The sequence below is a fragment of the Anoplophora glabripennis genome, unplaced genomic scaffold (assembly GCF_000390285.2).
Source record: "Anoplophora glabripennis isolate ALB-LARVAE unplaced genomic scaffold, Agla_2.0 scaffold104, whole genome shotgun sequence".
NCBI lineage: Eukaryota > Metazoa > Arthropoda > Insecta > Coleoptera > Cerambycidae > Anoplophora > Anoplophora glabripennis.
The window spans coordinates 1,096,961-1,116,691 of record NW_019416210.1 but is presented as its reverse complement, the minus strand read 5'-3'; the positions used below and the strand labels follow the sequence as shown (position 1 = coordinate 1,116,691).

At 31.5% G+C, this 19,731-nt stretch overlaps 1 protein-coding gene across 4 annotated transcripts in view; it reads left to right on the top strand.

The window, feature by feature from the left end:
• Positions 1-19,731, top strand: part of LOC108904848 (potassium/sodium hyperpolarization-activated cyclic nucleotide-gated channel 2) — a 63,707-nt gene that overhangs the window by 34,442 nt on the left and 9,534 nt on the right. For all 4 annotated transcript variants that reach the window (XM_018707546.1, XM_018707549.1, XM_018707548.1 and 1 more), the window contains exons 4-6: positions 16,585-16,734; positions 17,962-18,180; positions 19,118-19,382. In XM_018707546.1, the coding sequence (XP_018563062.1) occupies positions 16,585-16,734; positions 17,962-18,180; positions 19,118-19,382 (634 nt within the window). The remainder of the gene's footprint in view (positions 1-16,584; positions 16,735-17,961; positions 18,181-19,117; positions 19,383-19,731) is intronic.

Below are 19,731 nucleotides of genomic sequence, written 5' to 3'. Positions count from 1 at the left end.
TTTAACGCCGAATTTCCTTTGCGAGCGATTCTAGCTGAAAAGTAGTTTCAAACCCCAAAAAATAAGTAGAGCGTAATAATCAAATTATTGCTTGTTCTTTTTGAACAGACATTATTTTACTTTGCTTTGATATTAAACATTTAACATTAAATTGAAACAGGTGTAATAAGATTTTAACAAGAAGGTGGGTTTAAGGATATCTAAAAAATGGCCTTTTGTTTTGTATGTTTGATAGATTGATTATTTCGTTTATTTATAAGAAAAATATAGGTAAGAAATAAATCAATAAGCAAATTTTTAAATTTTCTACTAAAAAGATTTACTGCATGACTATAATTAATTATAATGAATTAAACGTTTAATAAAATTTACTTCTGTATCTATCACGGTTAATAGAATGCTTAATACATTAATTTAAAATTTACAAATTTGAATATTTTAATTACAAAACAGTTTTTTTTAAACAAATAAAAATGTATGTTAAAGTTTGATATCATTTTTGATATTGTAAGAAAGAATTAAGCTTTATCTAACAAATAATATATTCCTGGAAAAATATTCTTTGATATACATATACTGGTAAAACCATTTCCAGAACTAATATTTCTACGCAGACAACAATACCTAATTGCATTCCGTCGCATAAGCAGGATTCATCTGGCTTATGATGACCCCAAAATAAAATATAAATAAATGAATTGGAAATGCAATTTAGCAATTTGCGTAATTAGTATGCTTCTCTCCCATGCATTCTTTCATTAAATAATTTGAATAACCTGTAGGGTAGGTCATATTTCTAGAATCCCTTTTATTAAAAATACCGGGCGACATGATTATATGTACATATATCAAATATATACTGTAGATTGCTCTTATTTATCATTATATTTTAATACTTACAAATACTTAGCTACATACTATTAGTAGTTTGTAATAAATGTATTACAATTATTATATGCATTTCTATTAACCGTGAAACTAAAATATGTGTCCAGGTTTAAATTTATTATTGGCAGTTTAAAAAAAAGAGTAATTTTATACTTGTAATCATCAGCAAATTATGAATTAAGTATTGTCCAATTATGTAATGGAACCAAAAAGTAGGAGATCCGGTTTGATATCGTCAGATGATAAACATTAGAAGGGGGCGTAAGGCGTAAGTTCTATTGAATATCGTTTTGAAATTTCTTAAACATTTTTATATTATCGCCAAAAAACCATCACTCAGGACTTCGAAAAAGGAGTGTTAAGATTTAATTTTGAATTGAGTTTTTGAAACATGCTGTATATTCCGCTTTATATCATCCTTGTAAAATACGACTTATTGTATGTATAGCATGTAGTCTTTAAAATAGGTTCATATTCATGTACACAACTCATGGAGATTCACAGGTGAGTGAATCTCATTTTATTATACTCCTACTCACAAAAAAATATTATCTTGAAGCAAAAATACGTTTAGCTTATGATTATATCACAAATTTGAATTAAGCAATTTATTTTTATCAGAAAGACGCCCGTTTGAAGATATTTTATTTAATTTAAGGTTATGTGCATATATTATACACAAATAAAACATTTATTTGGCCATAATAAATCAATTATTTGAGTATGTCAGTATTTAAAAATTTAATTAAGTAAAATGTTTTCTTATATAAAAAATGTTTTGCTGGACAATTTAATTGGTTCAGGATGATTTGCTCATACATGTATATTTAGATAAATGTATCCTAGATTCAAGATATTATTTTTTTTATCTGCAGATTACATTTATTATAATAGTAGGTACTGTTTATATTATGCAATGCTAACTTCACATTTGCACATTTTACATTGTTCTAATATAGTCTGTACATGTAAAATATTCACAAAAAGGTGGTCCAAGATTTAACCAATAAAAAAGCTCAATTAAATAAAATTTTATACAGAGTACCTATATCATAATTAATAGCTCAAATTGAAACAGTTGCAAGTACACGACATTTTAATACCGATACCGATAGTCGATTACACACAAACAACTCACAATCAGTGGTTCTAAATTATCTTCTAGTATCGTGTACTTACAGCTATCTCAATTTGCGCTATTAAATATGATACACACTGTATATCCCTTTGAAACGTTACGACAAAAACAACATAAAAGTGGTACATTAATATTTTAATTTTCCACATTTCTTCTTAATTATCTCAATCTGTAAATAAAAGGAAAATAGATGTTGTAGTGGTATTACCGTGACATTAAAAATAATTTTCATATTTCAAATATAGGTATCTGTAAAATTAAACTTATGCATTATTAGGACCACCCTGTATAAACACACAGCTTCAGAGCCACCACATTAGTATAACTTAGAATGCCTTGTGTTCAGTCTAATAAAAAAAACAGTAAATATGTTTCTGATGAACAAATAATTTCGAAATAAAAAATTTTGTATTGACTCCACTTTTTGTATTCTATTGTATACTAGTCTTGATCTTCTATGTGTTACTACTTTATTAATTCAACAAAGGAAGAGGATCTTTAAGCGTGATTTTCGGCCCAATTAAATAAATGCTTGATTTTTATAGCTTGACGCCTGACAAACAAAATTCAATCGTTTTTAACTCAAACGGACCCACCCCTCACAATCCACTGCCCTACATACCCTCGATAACCGACTCACATTATCTACTATGAGGTAGTATTGGCAGAAAAATGTCTTTTTATACATCCCTAGGCCCAGACGAGCAATATTCCGTCGATTTTGACCAAACAGATCCAATCCATCTTCCCATACCCCATCTCCATAATTCCAATCACGTCCAACTATTGTGGCAGGTAGGAATGCCAGAAACCTCAAACTGAAGCTCAAATAAACCAAAACTGAGGCTCAAACATGAAATCTGTATCTCAAACAGAAAGAAGTTCAGGCTGCCAAAACCAGGTTGAAGCACCGACACCAAACTCAAACTCAATCAAGTATACCCAAGCTGAAGCTTGGACAGGGAAACTCAAACTCCAACAGAAGATCTACCTGACAAAACAAAACTGAAGCTCTGTCAGGCAAACGCATATTGAACTCGAAAAGGGAAACTAAACTCGTACAGTTTTGTTCACCGCCTTTAGGCTTTTGCTATTTCCTCAAGGCTATTTTCTTTCATTAGAGTGGTAGATACTGCTCCTTTTGGGATGCTTTTTTAACGTGAGTCCCCTTGCCTCTCGCAAAGCGGATTTTTACTCACCATCTTTCACTTTCGAAGTTTCTTCAGTTTCTCTTTCATCTCCTTCAGAAGATTCACATTCTGTGTAAACGGATGCACCTAATAAGTAGTTAGAATACGCATTACTGTTGTACTGTGGGGAGTTTTCACGATGATGCCGCTCCAAAAGGGTCTTTTTTGTCACAAATTAGAGATGGGGGAAGGTGGGTTGGATCCATTTAGCCCAAATCAAGTGAATATTGCTTGTCTAGCTTTAGGGATATGTAATTTTTTTGCCATTACTACCTGTCATAGTAGTTGGATGTTGGTCAGTTATTGGAGGGTCTGTACGGCAGTGGATGGATGGGTCCATTTGGGTTAAAATCGATGAATTTTGTTTGTCCGGTCCCAAGCTATAAAAATCACGCATTTTTTGCCAATTGGTCCGACAACCGCTCTTAATGATTGCCCTCCTTTCATTCAGAAAATACGAAAATCTAGTTTGGTTATTGGATATTAATCTATTTGAAGTACATACAGCCAAAACGAAGACTGGTTTCTAAAACATCTACAGACATTTATAACATCTTGTATATAATATTTCCGATACTTTCAAACATATTCCTCTAAAGTTCAACATGAAAAATGTAATGAAATAGCGGATACGAAGTTCGAAATTAATTGCTCTTGAAAAGCCAGAAGAGCAGTAGACAGCTCTTTCATTACTCATAAAATTTTAATCTTTTCTTTTTCACTCAGGCACAAAATATAGCTTTGGCTTTAGATGGCTTAAATTATATTGAAATCGTACGTAGTTAAAGTTTGTTACTTCACTATGAAATAAAACTGGAGATTAATCAGTATGATGCAGACAAGAAATGCTCAACTTTTCAAATGTTTGTTTATGAGGTTAAACCTACTTTTAGGCTCCATATCAGTCAATTTTTCATTTCCAGTCATGCTTAAATTTTTTTAATCGAGTTGTTAACGGCATAATGTAGGTATGTTTAACTTTAAATTTGAAGAAAACACTAGGTGTTGCAAGAAGAGTGAACGGTAAGTTACTGATAAAGAAAATTTGTATCCTAGTATTGCTAATGTATCGAATTTAAGCCTGGACGGTTATATGACGAAAGCTACATAAATTAGTAGTGATATCTGTTGAATGTTGCACTCATTTTCACCCATAGCCTGCCATTTTGTGGCATGCACAGCTCTGTCCGTGTCGCTTCGCACTGCACTGTTCTTTTCCTCAAAAACAAAATCGAAAAAAAAAAAGAAAACTTTACTAACTCTGTCTATTTAAGTCGTTCTTCTTCTGGAAACTAGCGAGCCACGCTTTTCTCTACTACCTTGTGTTCTTCGCTTTTTCTAGATCTTGCAGAACCTTCAAAAAAAGCGAACGGAACGGAGGGGGCGCCTCAGTTCGGACCTCAACAAGTTTAAAAGCACCAAAAGCAATCTCATCTTTAAGGTAACCCGCTTCGGACCTGCTTATGGCATTGCGCATGCCCGATCCGCGGCGCCTCTGCTTCCGCCACGTCACTGGATGGACATAGAGCTTCCTCAAAGGGAGAAGTTTGCTTTTTGTGTGACCTAGAATGCGGTAGAAAGTATATATCTCACGTCTTTCGGCTCTACCACTAGTACTACACGAGTACCTCACACTGACCTCTAGTAGAACCGGTTTATTCAAAAAGTTCGGCCAAATTGCTTTGGATAGGTAGAATCTGATTCTGCGCATTCGATATAAACGGAGTTGTGTATACAACAGGGAAATAGAACTAAATGAGAATACACTTCAAGATGCACAAGTGGCTAAAAACGGAAGCCGCCATTTTGAAGTTTTAGATACGAGGGGCAATAGTAATAATACTCTAGTATTACCGGGTTAACACTAAAATGTATATGAATACATAAGTTTGTATTAAAAGCATTGAGCATTGCACATGTTTGAAACATGAATAACTAAACACTCTTTTTTGTGAAATTAGTTGTCAACAATAATTATTTTATAGAGGAGGAACAATTTTCAGAATTTCAAAATGATACTACAGTGTAACTCAGTCATGTCATTAATTTTAACTACGTAGTCGGAAGCCCTAATAAATTCAAAAAATCGAAAAAAAAAATTCTCGACCTTTTAAAAGATAAGCAAATTACCCCTTAACTCCCGCTAATTCGGCACTTTCATATTTTATGTCCGGGAACGCGCCGGCGTTGCACTATTAGTATTCGAACGTTGAAGTGAAACAGCTGATTTCCTCAGTCGAATTTTGCAATTGGTTTTAAAACCAAAGTGCAGCGAATCCAAAACTTTATTAACAAGGTGCTATCAACGGAAGAGTGTTGTTTTAACAGTACCTGCATTTTAAATAGGTTATATACAGGGTGTTCCTAAATAAGTGTCGCAACGGAAAACTGTAAATTCCTCTTGAAAAAAGAAACATTCTTTTCCTCTTCAATTTTTCTCTCCGGGCTTTCGTTTTCGAGATACACGGTGTCAAAACTTTAATTTTTTAAAAAATCTTTGCCAATATCTTAGGAACCGTTTGAACTACAGAACTTAATTTTTGTACACGCATTACCACTATTAATAGCTACTTTTTCGCACCCTTCTCTAATTCATTGAACGTGACAGTGGTGGAGATTTTAAGGTATCGTAAGGGGTTTCCCCCTTAACTTTTACGCCACTGGAAAAATTAACATTTGACAGGAAATTCTGAAACGCTAATGAATTTTACACAAAAAGAGATCTCTTGGTTCATTGCTCTAAAGTCAACCGTTCTCAAGAAAAATTATTTTTTATGAACAAAATCAAACATTTTGCTAACATTTCGAAAATCTAATCTCTATATCTTTTGTAATTCAAAAGATAAGTAGTAATAATTAACAATTTTAACGAAATTTAACAACATTTGCAACAAGTAGCTATTAATAATGGTAATGTGTGTACAAAAGCTCAATCCTGTAGTTCAAACGGTTCCTAAGATATTGGCAAAAATCTGAAAAAAAGTTTTGACACCGTGTATCTCGAAAACGAAAGCCCGGAGAGAAAAATGGAAAAGGAAAAAAATGTTTCTCCTTTCAAGAGGAATTTACAGTTTTCCGTTACAACACTTATTTAGGAACACCCTGTATATAATATTTTATAACTCGTGAGGAACTTCGTTTTGACGAGTCTACCAGTCTTTTCCTCTGTGACTTTTCTCGATTCCTCCGCGTTTCCACTCGGAAAAGTCCAAAAACATGGCAATTTCCCGAGGTCTTGAAAAGTCAAAACCACATCTTTTTTTTAGCTAAAGTTACTGGAAATTTCGTTGCAAATGCCGATTTAAATTTGTCCGACAGCAATTCTTCCGACACTGACGTATCTACCGGCCGAAACATGCCAAAATGACGGCATTGAAAATCAATTACCACATAGGTAATTTTTAGTAAAATTAATTGTAAATAATTAATTCAGTCAAAAAGTATTGTTGTCCGACAAATGTCAAGCCGCGTTTTTTCAATCCGACATCGACAGCTGAAAATCGGAATTTTCACGGATATGATAAATCGATTACTTACCACATGTCGGACAAAAATAACACACGATAGAAAAGAGTTTTCTATAAGCAAAAATTGTAATGCGACAAAAATATATCCGCAAATCGTCGGTCCGATAAAAAAAGATGAAAAACATGTATTTATAATTTCTAATAAGGTATTTTCATTTGCCATGACTTTTCCGAGTGGAAAAGCGGAGGAATCGAGAAAAGTCGCAGAGGAAAAGTGTGGTAGACTCGTCAAAATATGGTCACAAAGCAGAAAACTGTTTAGAAAGAAAGAAACTATTATGAAAAAAAAAAAATTATAACTGAATAGACACATAAAACTTTATGNTTTAGCTTAAGTTACTGGAAATTTCGTTGCAAATGCCGATTTAAATTTGTCCGACAGCAATTCTTCCGACATTGACGTGTCTACAGGCCGAAACATGCCAAAATGACAGGGCATTGAAATCAATTACCACATAGGTAATTTTTAGTAAAATTAATTGTAAATAATTAATTCGGTCAAAAAGTATTGTTGTCCGACAAATGTCAAGTCAAGTGTTTTCTATAAGCAAAAATTGTAATGCGACAAAAATATATCCGCAAATCGTCGGTCCGATAAAATAAAGATGAAAAACATGTATTTATAATTTCTAATAAGGTATTTTCATTTGCCATGACTTTTCCGAGTGGAAAAGCGGAGGAATCGAGAAAAGTCGCAGAGGAAAAGTGTGGTAGACTCGTCAAAACGAAGCTCCTTACGAGTTATAAAGTATGTGGTAATTAACTTTCCAGGGGGGGGGCTGTATTGTAGACTATTAATTATTTGCTCCTGCAGGAGGACTAGCAAGAAGGATATTTTACTGAAGAATTTTAAATAATAAACAGCTTTAAAGATCATTGATTACTTACTATTAGTTTTCTAAATAGAATTTCCTTTCATTTTATGTTGAAGTGCAGCAAAAGTTGTTTCCTAGTCAAATTTTAAGACAGGTAGTGTTTTCTGTCCAATTGACACGAAAAAATCAGTTTTAGAGCTAATTGAAAAACTGTAAATGTCTTATCTTTATGTTTTTTTTTTTGTATATGTATGTTTATGAAGCTAAAACTAATGTTTTGAAAAATCTCTCGCACAAAATATGGTCACAAAGCAGAAAACTGTTTAGAAAGAAAGAAACTATTATGAAAAAAAAAAATTATAACTGAATAGACTCATAAAACTTTATGTTTACACTTTAAGTCTACTATCATAACCTCATTGATCATGACCATCACCAACATTTTTGACAAGTTGACTTCAAAATGGCTGCGCCCTTAACTAGCCAGAAATTTGGGTGTGCACTCGTCGAAACTCATTCTAATTCCGTCCATATCTCTGGTATAGAATCGTCAACAATTGGCATTGTTACCAAGCAAGCTTGTGCAAAGCCTGTCTCGTATAGAAAATTCAACCTTATGGTTTCAATTTATATACGTAAAATTATTCATTCAAGACTACAGGGTGATCCACATAAAACTCCCTAGCTAATAACCAAATGAAATTTAATGTAAAAGCCAGTTGGTAAAACTGCTCACTGGGATTAATGAAGAGCTCAATTAAAGTTTTCCCAAAGATGGTGCTGGAATAAAAGGAAATTTTTCTTCTGTAAAAGCTTATTAAAGTGTTTTTTCCAAACTTATTAAAGTGTTCTTTTCATCAAATAGTGGTACTTTGATATAAGTTAAAATCGGAACAATAGCAAGCGTAATTTCTTCCAAAAACTGTAACACATCGAAAATATAGAGCCTAACAGGAAGTGCAGCAATGAGATATATTTTCCATTCATTTTTGGCCACTGAAGCAATACTTCTTCATTCACAAGACCAAATTTTAAAGTATTCACATATAGGATACGCCATTTGGCTTTTTATGCATGATATACACCTTGCTACACTTACACTTTTTTTTTCTCCAGTGATACATGACACACTTCTTTATTTTTAGTAGTACTTCAGAAGGTCGGTATGATTTACTACACACAATGAGACTCCCTTGAAGTAAAGGGGAGTCACTGCCAGAAACTGAATGTCAATTAATTTTACTTACATCGGCAACATACAAAATTCATAGCAATTGGACTTATTTATTGCAATTTTACGTATATAACTCGCAAAAAATGATTCATATGGACAGCAAATGCCGACCTAATATCTAAAAGCCGATGCACATGTGCAATATTAAGTTTATTTACTTCTACGTATAATATTAATCCGTTGGTTATAAACTCGCTTTCATAATTACCTTTTATCTCTTTGTGGTACACACCAGTTTTTGAATATTAATATTAATACTGAATACCTATTAATTTTAGGCAATAGTAGTTTTACATAATTCACTTTAGATGTAAAATACGTTTTCTTTAAAGAATAAAAGGGGAACTGATCCAATAATATTATTTTAAACAGGCGTTGTTTTATTGTACTATATTTTAGTCTCAGTTTTAGTTCTTCCGTTACTGGAATATCAGTATCAATAGTTTGACATTAACGTGCGAAGTCAGTAGCATTACAAGAAATTTAAGAATAATCTACTTGTGTTGAAGTACACTTACCAGCACCTAATTTTGTTGTAAGTGAAAAACTGGTGGAACTTAACATGTATTTGTATTATCAAAACGACTTATTATAAGCTCAAGAGTACATTAAAATACAACACTGTATTACACCAATTAGCAATCGCATTATCTCGAGCGTAAACGTAACGGTTTGTCACTGTTCATTGTAAACGAATCATTAATATTGGTGACACTAAGATTTAGGGATGTTTAGGCAATGTTGGTTGCCTAAGCTCGGCTGTGTACTTCAATCTTAGATTAGGACTTTCCTAATCTAAGACTTCAATACATGTCATAGTTCTGACTAAGATTTTTTCAATGTTAACATTCTTCTTAGATTTTTAAAGGTTCACGATCCCAGACGAGTTATAAATTACTACCTTCTAATATTTTTCAAAACAGGTTTGCTTCTGTTACGTCAAAATTAAATTATTATAAAGATCATTTGTAAGATTTCTGTTTTCATATGAATTATAGATAACATTTTCGTCTTTTAACAAATAAAAATCGTTTTCACCAGTAAGTATGTTTTTAATATTTCCCAAAAAAAAAGCCATAAAATGAGACGATTATACCCGAAATATTTTAATATCAATCTAACAAGGAGGATGTCCCAGTGGAACATAGTTTTATTCCGTTTGATTTGTTCAGCGGCTTTTGTTCTGAAAATGGAATTAAAACAAATTGAGGATTCCAGGTGAACTAAACTAGTTTTACGTTCCATTTATTGTGCCAAACGCAATAATTTTGAGAAACGGTCTTGTTTTTTAAGGGTCGGATAAAAATAGAGGCATTTTAAATTGTGTTTATAATCAGTGATATTTATTTAACGACTAACTATCCACTAATCAATTGAACAATGAACATGTAGTTTCGAGGAAATAAAGCCGAATCTAAATATAAAATTATCATGAATATTGCACTGAGCAACTGGCAGAAACAAATATACGTACTGTATACGGCGTGATTTATTTGAATACGACAAAAATAACATGGATGCAATAAAATAAAAAATACTTATGATATTAGAGACCACTATATCAACCCGCCGCCCATGGATACTACCTTTTGTTTGTATGAATAAAAATGTTTGCTCATTAGGTACATTGGAGACAAACTTCTAATCGCCGAATTATGTTATGATTCGCATTAAAGACGAGGTAGGGAAAGGGGCAAGTTATTTAGAATAATCTCCTTCTAGATTTCTATTTAAAAATTTAAAAATTCAAAAATAAGATCATCTTTCTATGTCTGGACAGGAAAAATTCACTAGTAGTAGATAAATATTCACTTGTCCCAGCAAAAAAGTTGTATACAATAGTTGCTACTAAACTACTATAAAATTTCTTACTAATTTCTCTCAGAAATTAAACTATGTTGTTGTTGATTCATTATCTTTAACATTCATTAAACGTAATTTTGATGCAATAAAAATAAGAGCACTGTACATTAATGGTAAATAGAGAAATAATAATTTTAATATTTCAGCTGTAGCTATTTAATTTCATACAAATATTAAATTTAGTGAATTGTATTGCTACAGTAGGAAATTAATTTTAATTTCAATAAAACATTAAAGATGATAACGTGTTATTATAGGACTAAATTTTTTTATTTACCTTAGCATACTCACTCGTTTAACATAGATATGCAATCATTTATCGGAAATATACCGGTGTATATAAAAAATATTGCCAGGGTCTAAATAAATCACCCTGTATGCTGTAGAAACGAATGCTATTAAAATATATTTTTTAATATTTTTCTTAATTTAAAAGTGATCTAGTTTGATCTTAATTTTATTATCTTCGATTTTAGATTGTCATATATACTATTTCCTAATTGTTATCTTCATCTTTCAACTGAATATTCCCAGTTAGAAAGTAATATTCTTCATCTTGTATTTGGAAGTATAGATAGCAGTAAAGTAGTGGCTATTTGGTTTTATAGAATAAAAACTTATAATACAATTAAATATCGTCAATTAGATGAAACATTTTTGTTAATAATACCAACTCTAAACAATGATAATGTTTCTAGTTAATTAGAATTATAGCAATAGGTAGGTACTTGTCAATGTTGCTTATGTGTAATAAATTATGTTATATAAGGAGCTCATCAACATGAATTATTTTGAAAAAAAATGTCTATATTTATGTAAATTGCAAACTGACAAGTTCAGTTTTACGCAGGGTCCACATGTTAGATTCGAAAAATAACCTTCTGGAACTAACAATCTTTAAAGTAAAAACTAGTTTTCTTAGTTGACATATTACTAAAACTGGAATCCTGACGAGCAACTTTGGTCCAATAAAATTTATAACATGTTCGAAGTCTGTGGGGGATTTTCTTTTAAAACATTTCCTTTTAAACATTTAGATTTAGGCTGCTACTCAAATCTGGTAATAAAAAACATTTTAAACCCTCCATATATGTATACAGTTATATCACCGTTGAAGCTTTCGAGTGTTATACATATATTTATTATTATTATGAAATTTTTAACAATTGTAATTTTAATCTGTTTTGTGACTTGTTGTTTAAATCAATGAAGATGTATTAATATCTTTAATACTTCCAAATTGGTCAAATTTTAATATTAACCTCAAATCAATTCCTGAAGAGAATAAAAAATTCTTGAAAGTTTGAGAAAAAATGAAAAGTACTTGTATTTTCCAAGACTACATCGCCCAGTTATAGAGGCTAAATTTTAGTTCGTAGCTAGCTAGTAGCAAAAAGGTACTTATGGGCCGATTTAATTCGTTTTTTTTTGTTTAAGATAGAGTTCAAAAAAGTTATTAAATCACATATGATTTGAGTTTATTTTCAGTTATCCTACTTTTATCTTTATTTCTTTTTTTAGATGAAAAATTTGACAAAAATTGGCTAGCGATTTTTGTCTTTAAAATCTAACTACACCACTGCATTTTGTACCCTCTCAATGAAATTTGTACCAAATTCTGAGAAAAATATGTAATTCCTCATCGTAAAATTAATATTAAGTTTTATCATTGCTATTCTTCTTCTTCATAAACGGAGTAATAGGAATAACGGATAAATTAAATAAACAAAATAAAATGTCTACTAATGTGCGATTCCAAGTTAAACCTTTGATATTAATTTTATAGTGCGCAACTAATATTTTTTCATGAAATATGATGGTACAAACAAAATTGGGAAAATGCAGAGTCCAGTGGCGTAGTGAGATATAAATAATTTGCTAACCAATTTTTATAAAATTTTACACAGAAAAAAAAATAAAAAGCAGGTTTAATTTAATTTAAAAAATTGATCGATCTAAATTAAATCGATGATAGATAATTTTTCACAAGGGTGTTTCAATTTGAAATGGGTAACACTCGTACAATATTTTCTTTGCTTTTTGATGAATGACTACTACTGCGGCACCACACGAAATGAGACCTTCAGTACATTTTTATAGATTTGTCAGAACTATTCAACAAATATTTAACTTTTTAAAATTTCTACTAGTTTACTTTTATAAAACTTGACACTTAATAGTTTTGAAAATATAGAAATTCTAAATATCATTTCTAGGATATTCTTCCAACAATACTCTTTCTTGAATTTTTGAACTGTTAATTTTTGCTTTGCTTACATTTATATGCTTAGTATGCAGCATTATGGTAGCAGATAATAAGTACCAACAAAAGTGCCACGTCATACTAACATCATTAATTTTCAAATTGGATAAATTATCGACTTACATGGGTATATTAGTAACATATGGTTATTTATTTTAATGTGAAATCTTCATGTTAACTAACATGCCGAAACATTGTTCGAGAACAATTTGGTTAGAACATTTCTAAATTAGCTAACAGCTAGTGTGGACTCGGGCTATGGAAGAATAGAATAGTTAAAAAATATGGTCATGATATTCTAATTAACATGGCATTTGTCTGTAGTAATTTCCGAAAATGTGGATTAAATATTCTTACGGTGGTCTTAGACCTGTGTTAAATTGCATTTCAGGTGAAGTGGTAGTAAATCATGGTGATTCTTTGCATAGTGCATGCCTTCTTTTTACAATTCAAAGCATGTTTAAAGTAACCGATGAAAGGTAAGTTCGTAGCATAGTGCAAGGAATAGTTTTGCTTGAAATACCCCTTGATTTTCTGTATGCGAATCCACTACCAGTGCTCGGATAGGTGTTACTGTTAAAATAATAAATGATAAGCCTCAGAACTAAACCACATATTGTTCGTTTGAAAGTTTATGGTTATTGATCTTATTATTTTATTTAAGGTGCTGGGTACATAGATTTTATTAGCGAATCACAATTACTTTTACAATTTTAACACTTTTTGCTTACTTTACTGAAAGGTATCGCTTATGAACGCTTTTTTAAGTGAAGGCACCGCTTGGGATTGGCTTAAGGCATTTTCGGTTCAGCTCCCCTAGAATTGACAAAAGGCGAGGTTGCTTCTTAAAGTTTATTTATTGTTACTACACCGTTTGTTTATTACATTAATGTTCGTTTTGTTTATTTTACAGCGTATGCAGTACTTGTAGTTGTTCAGTGGATAACTCCTGTATAAAACCAGTAACCTAGTCTTCTATTTTTCTAGTTAGTTATATTTTAACATTATTTGACTCTTTCAGATCGCCATTTTATTATATCTTACGATCAATACTTCAATAAATTTGTTAGCAAAGTTTTTTGAAACTTGAAATAGGTAAAAAAAACAGTGCAAATAGCCTTTATTTTTTTGCCATACTAAATATTTTAAATACTACAGGGTAGGAAAGTACCGATGGTCTATCTGAAGTTACGTGAGAGCGATAAAGTAAGCCATAGAAATCCGTGCGTTAGAGAAAGATGGCTATAATGAAGGCGTCTCATAGTCACCGCCCGTTTCGCCCTTCCACAAATAAGATCCACTTCTTATTTGTGGAAGGGCGAAATGGGCGGTGACTATTAGACGCCTTCACTATACCCATCCTTGTCTATCACATGGATTTCTATGGCTTACTTTATCGCTCTCACGTAACTTCAGATAGACCATCGGTACTTTCCTACCCGGTATGTGTGATATTTCTAGAGAAAAAGGAAGTTTCCCTTCATAAATGTAGGTCCAAAAATGCTTAGTAAAAAATTAACAAGACTGATAAAGTGATAAAGATGCAAAAACACATTTTCTAAATAGCCATTTTCGGATACATGTTCAAATTGGATTTTTCGCTTAAAATGGTATCTGCTGTTTCAGTTTGGTATCATCAAATTTTATATCTTAAAAAAAATACTGGATTAAATTTTTGTTAGTTCATTCAAAACTATTGATGGTAATTATTTTCATTATACAGTGTGTTTTAACGAAAGCTTGACGATCCTTCTCTGGCTTTGTATGTATACAGGAGTATTCAAATACTTACCATTTTATCTACCTTGTCCTTTTTGGCGTTCTATCAATAAAAAAATGGAGACTGGAATTTTGAAAAATTTTCTTGTGATGTCAAAAACATATTTGAAAAACTAGTTTGTGTTTTCTTAATGGAGTACCCTGTGTATTTATCGTTTTTTTTTTTGGATCCTTTTTTTCTGATTACAATGATATACAGGGTGTTTGTAAATAAGTGCGAAATATTTTATATGGGTCGCCGAAGTTATTTTGTGAAAAAAAGTTCATATACACGTTGGACGAAATAAGCTTCGTTTCCGAGATACAGAATGTTTAAATTTAAAGTTTTTATTTATTTTTATTAATTATTTCAGTTTTAAAGATATTGACTCGAAATTTGAAAAAGCTTTTGAAGGGATAAATGTGCATTTTTGTGGGGTGATACGAACATTTTTACTTGCACCAGTGGTGTCCGTTCGAGAATGGAACTTTTTAAATAAAAAAAAATGGTACTCCACTGACTTTTTCCCGTTTTGATATTTTTTTAGAAAAACACCATTAATTCTGAATGAAATTGGTCACCTCAATTTTTTTCGTAGGGTACACCGTTTTTGAGGAAAAAAATAAAACATTTTATTGTCCTCCTATACCGAGGATATTTTTTTACAGAATTTGTACGGGGTGGTTCAAATTCGATATTTTCGGTGGTTTCTCTTATATGTCGAAAACATAGAAAACATTTTTATTAAGATGTCGTGAATGGAGAAAACCGCATTTCAATATATTAATTCGTTTGAGAGATACATTGTGTTCATTTTCAGCTGTTTTTCTGTAAAATCAAATAACTCTTTTTGTAAAACTCAATGACGTAGTGAAACTTTTTGTTCAGTTTTTTTAATGGAATTCAGTGGTGTAGGAACGTGATATTTTTGTATAACTTTAGGTTTTTTTTTGTTATAATCCAATGTAACACTACCTTATATATTTTTCAATTTTTGCTTTTTACATATTTATACTAATATTTAGATACATTTTTAAGATAAAAATGTAAAAAAATTGTTTATCTGTTTTATTATCTAATTTATGCAATTTTATCGTGGATATATCAGAAACAATCATGACTCAGTTCATTGTATAAAGCAACAATTTAATTACTTTTTGCAATTTTGCATTCAAAAATCGAAGATTTCCATACAATATTTGTCGAGATAGAATTCCCAGAAATGAATAAGCCAATAAAGTTCTGTTATCGGAACTACTGTAACAATTTACAGCTGCAGGGGCTTGCCTTTAAATTTTCCGCCAATGTCTTTCTACCTCTCGGGTATCGAATGCAGTTAATTCCAACAAATTCGTACGGATTGTATTAAGGTGTTACATTTAAAAAAATATACGTTTGAGTTACAATTAAAGAGTGGCGTTTTATTTTAGACTGTTCTCGTATATGTATGTCTACTACACTCTATCACAGAATATCCTGGATATTCTGTGACTCTATCCATAACCGTGCATATTTCTTGTCTGGGGATAAAAAAAATTTAAATGGAAATATGGGTCAAGTATATCTACTTGTTATTGTATGAAATGTATTTTCAGTCTTTACACAACCATATTTTTTAATTAGGAAAACGTTTTTTATAAATACTCTTTGCAAAGTTACAGGGTGGATCAAGTTTCTGTAAGAACACACTGAATTATTATTTCTAAAAAGAACTGATCGTTTTATTTATTTGAAGATGCATGTTAAAGGGTGCAATGTGTTTGACAACAGTAAGATATTATAAAAAATATATATACTCTATATATCAGCAAGAAGGTTACCGGTTTTATCCAAGAAAAAGTTGAACTAGTCTTAAACAAAACCCCGTGCCTTATTCCGATAGAGTATGTGTAATTATAATGTTGCAGTTTCTGAATATGGCCAGCGTGTTCATGAGGATATTCAATTTGATTTGTATGATGCTTCTGATTGGTCACTGGTCCGGCTGTTTGCAGTTTTTGGTGCCCATGCTTCAGGGATTCCCGGCTAATTCTTGGGTTGCAATCAACGAATTACAGGTAACAGCGGTAGCTGGTAGCAACACGAATAACTACCTATGTTCACTTATAATATTTTAGTGTTTACTAGTAGTTTTAAATTATCTTCCTCAATATTTGGGTCCCGAATTTTTCCGCGAAAATTTCAAACATTCTGTATTAAAAAAGCTGATTTCCGCATTTTCTCCTATATTTATTTATTGGACAGGAAAGTTTTTCTTAAGAAGCGGGATATAGCTTTAAGGGAAATTCCCGAGTACAAAATACTAAAGCTTAATGTTGCTCCTTTTCAATCTAGTGTTGAGATTAAATAAAATCGAATTTTGACAATATCTTCAAAATCGTCATTGCATAACTAAGTTGAAAATTTCGTATGGGAATTTAAAAAATTATTTATTTTAGGCTCATATCGTTTAGATTAGATGACGTTAACCCTATTGTCGATACAAAATATGATCTAATAAACTTTTTATTTTTTTACATTTCCATAATTTGGACAAAAAATAATAAATGGAAAGCCGCTAATTCAGATAATTTAGAAAACATTAAATTGTTAAGCAAAACTTGAAATATAATGTCAATTAAGAATAAGCAAACATAAAATTTTATTATCAGGTTAAAAAAATCAGTTATTTTAATACTGAAATACTTCCTGATAGAGACTTAAACTGGTGGTTTTGCTGTTACAGATATAATTTATTAAATATTTCATCTTAAATTTTGAATCTTATAATTGAACCAACTTTGAATTAAGGTGAATTTGGGCTAATGATCATATTTGCCTCTTAAGATCGATAGTATTTGTGCCCATTTAAGGTTTAATTTAATTTAGATGTTTGTATGATAAAAATAAGCACTCTCTATCTATAAAGCACAAAATTAATGTTTTTTTCAAATGACACCTAAAAAAACATGTCAATTCCCTGAAATTTTCAACATGACTGGGTCCTGGCATACTGACAATCGTTTTTTTTAAATTTTATCATCACTGCTCTTTTGGTATCATGAATATCCCATTAAGCTGTGTCCCATTCTTATCATATTATATATTTTTTTTAATTAAGAACTGACGAAATATGTAACAAATAACTTTCGTTTCAATAAAACTACATACTAACTTTTCCTTGGGATTGTTCCATTTTAGATAGGCAGTTGAAAAGCTCACATGAAAGTTACCCATCATTTTTCAGATTCCAGAGTAATGAGAATCATATTTTTAACTAATTATCTGCCTGTAATTTATTTTAGGAAGCCTTCTGGTTGGAACAATACTCGTGGGCATTATTTAAAGCGATGTCCCACATGCTTTGCATAGGTTATGGAAGGTTTCCGCCCCAATCATTAACAGACATGTGGCTGACAATGCTGTCCATGATATCCGGAGCCACATGCTACGCTCTGTTCTTGGGTCACGCGACAAATTTGATCCAGAGCTTGGATTCCTCTCGAAGGCAATACCGTGAAAAGGTAAAAACGGTTCCACTGGCTGCGGTTTTGTGTTCATCTTGTATACACAGGGTGATTTGTGGCAGGGCAGCAAAATTTGAAGCGAGAGGTCTCATAGCAAAAGAAGAAAATTGGGGGATTGTATCGAGGTTAATTGTTGTAATGTGGAAAATTTTATTTTAAAATAGTTTTTTTCTATGTTGGCGTGAATAGTGTATAAAAAAGTGGACATCATAGTTAATGTTTTTGCAACCGTGTATATAGAGTTAAATAACAATAACATTCTTTAAAAGCTATGCTACATTATTTTCATCCTGTTTTTTTTGTTCTTTTATTGTGAGCAGACCCTTGAATTTTTTGCCCTATTTATAAATCATCTGTGTAATAGTATTGTAATAGCATGTGTAAATATTATGTGGATTATTTTTTATACAACTTTAACGGAATGATAAGTGTTTATTCAAAGTGTGAGATTGTCTGACATTGTGATAATTTGATGTTGCTTGAAATTGGCATGAAATTTCTGGAAGCCAAGATTGTGAGTTTTCTTCTTTAGAGCTTCTTTCATTTTTTCTACATACCTTCCATCTATTGCCTAATATCACATCTATCTAATGTGTGTCATAATTACTTAAACTGACTCAAATGTAGTTCAAAATTAAAAAATAAACTTGCAAGGCATCTTCAAGATGCATGTGTCGGCTTGTATAGGTAAATGTGAAGTATATTACTTGGCCTTTTTTGTAGATATAATTAAAGGTATGTATTACTACTGACTTTCTCTTACTTTCTCGATCTTCTTAAGGTATTGCACAATTCACCATTCAGAATCTCACTGGTCTTTTCTGCATTCCTCAAATGTGTCATTCCGTTAAAGCGTAGATATTTATATTTGGTTAGAACTGCAGCCCGGGCCCAGAATAAAATTTTATGCACATTACGTATCTGCACCAAATAGGTAAAGCAAGTAGAGGAGTACATGGCTTATCGAAAATTACCACGAGAGATGCGGCAGAGAATAACGGAGTACTTCGAGCATCGATACCAGGGCAAGTTCTTCGACGAAGAATGCATCCTTGGGGAATTGTCCGAAAAGCTGAGAGAGGATGTGATCAACTACAACTGTAGATCCTTAGTTGCTTCTGTACCCTTCTTTGCCAATGCGGACTCTAATTTCGTATCCGACGTTGTTACTAAGTTGAAATATGAAGTCTTCCAACCTGGTAAGTTGTCTCATTGAAATAAATTTTGTTTAGTAATATATTTCACAACATTCAGCAATCGTTTAATGACGTTACAAGAGCCCCAAAATTGTGTATGTTAATTTTTTTACTTAGTCCCTCTGCTTTGTTAGATACTTATGCAGATCAGCAGATTAGTCTTGGTAGAATGTGAGTAGTATTCTTCTTTCTAGCGATTTTTCAAGCGAATCGTATAAGCTTAGGTAATTTTATATTCGTGTTTGTTATTTAAATAGTAATCAAACATAATCTTAAATATTATTACTTTTACATACTTTTAATATGTTTAATTACAGAATACGTAAAACAATAACTGTAAGTATAAAAAATA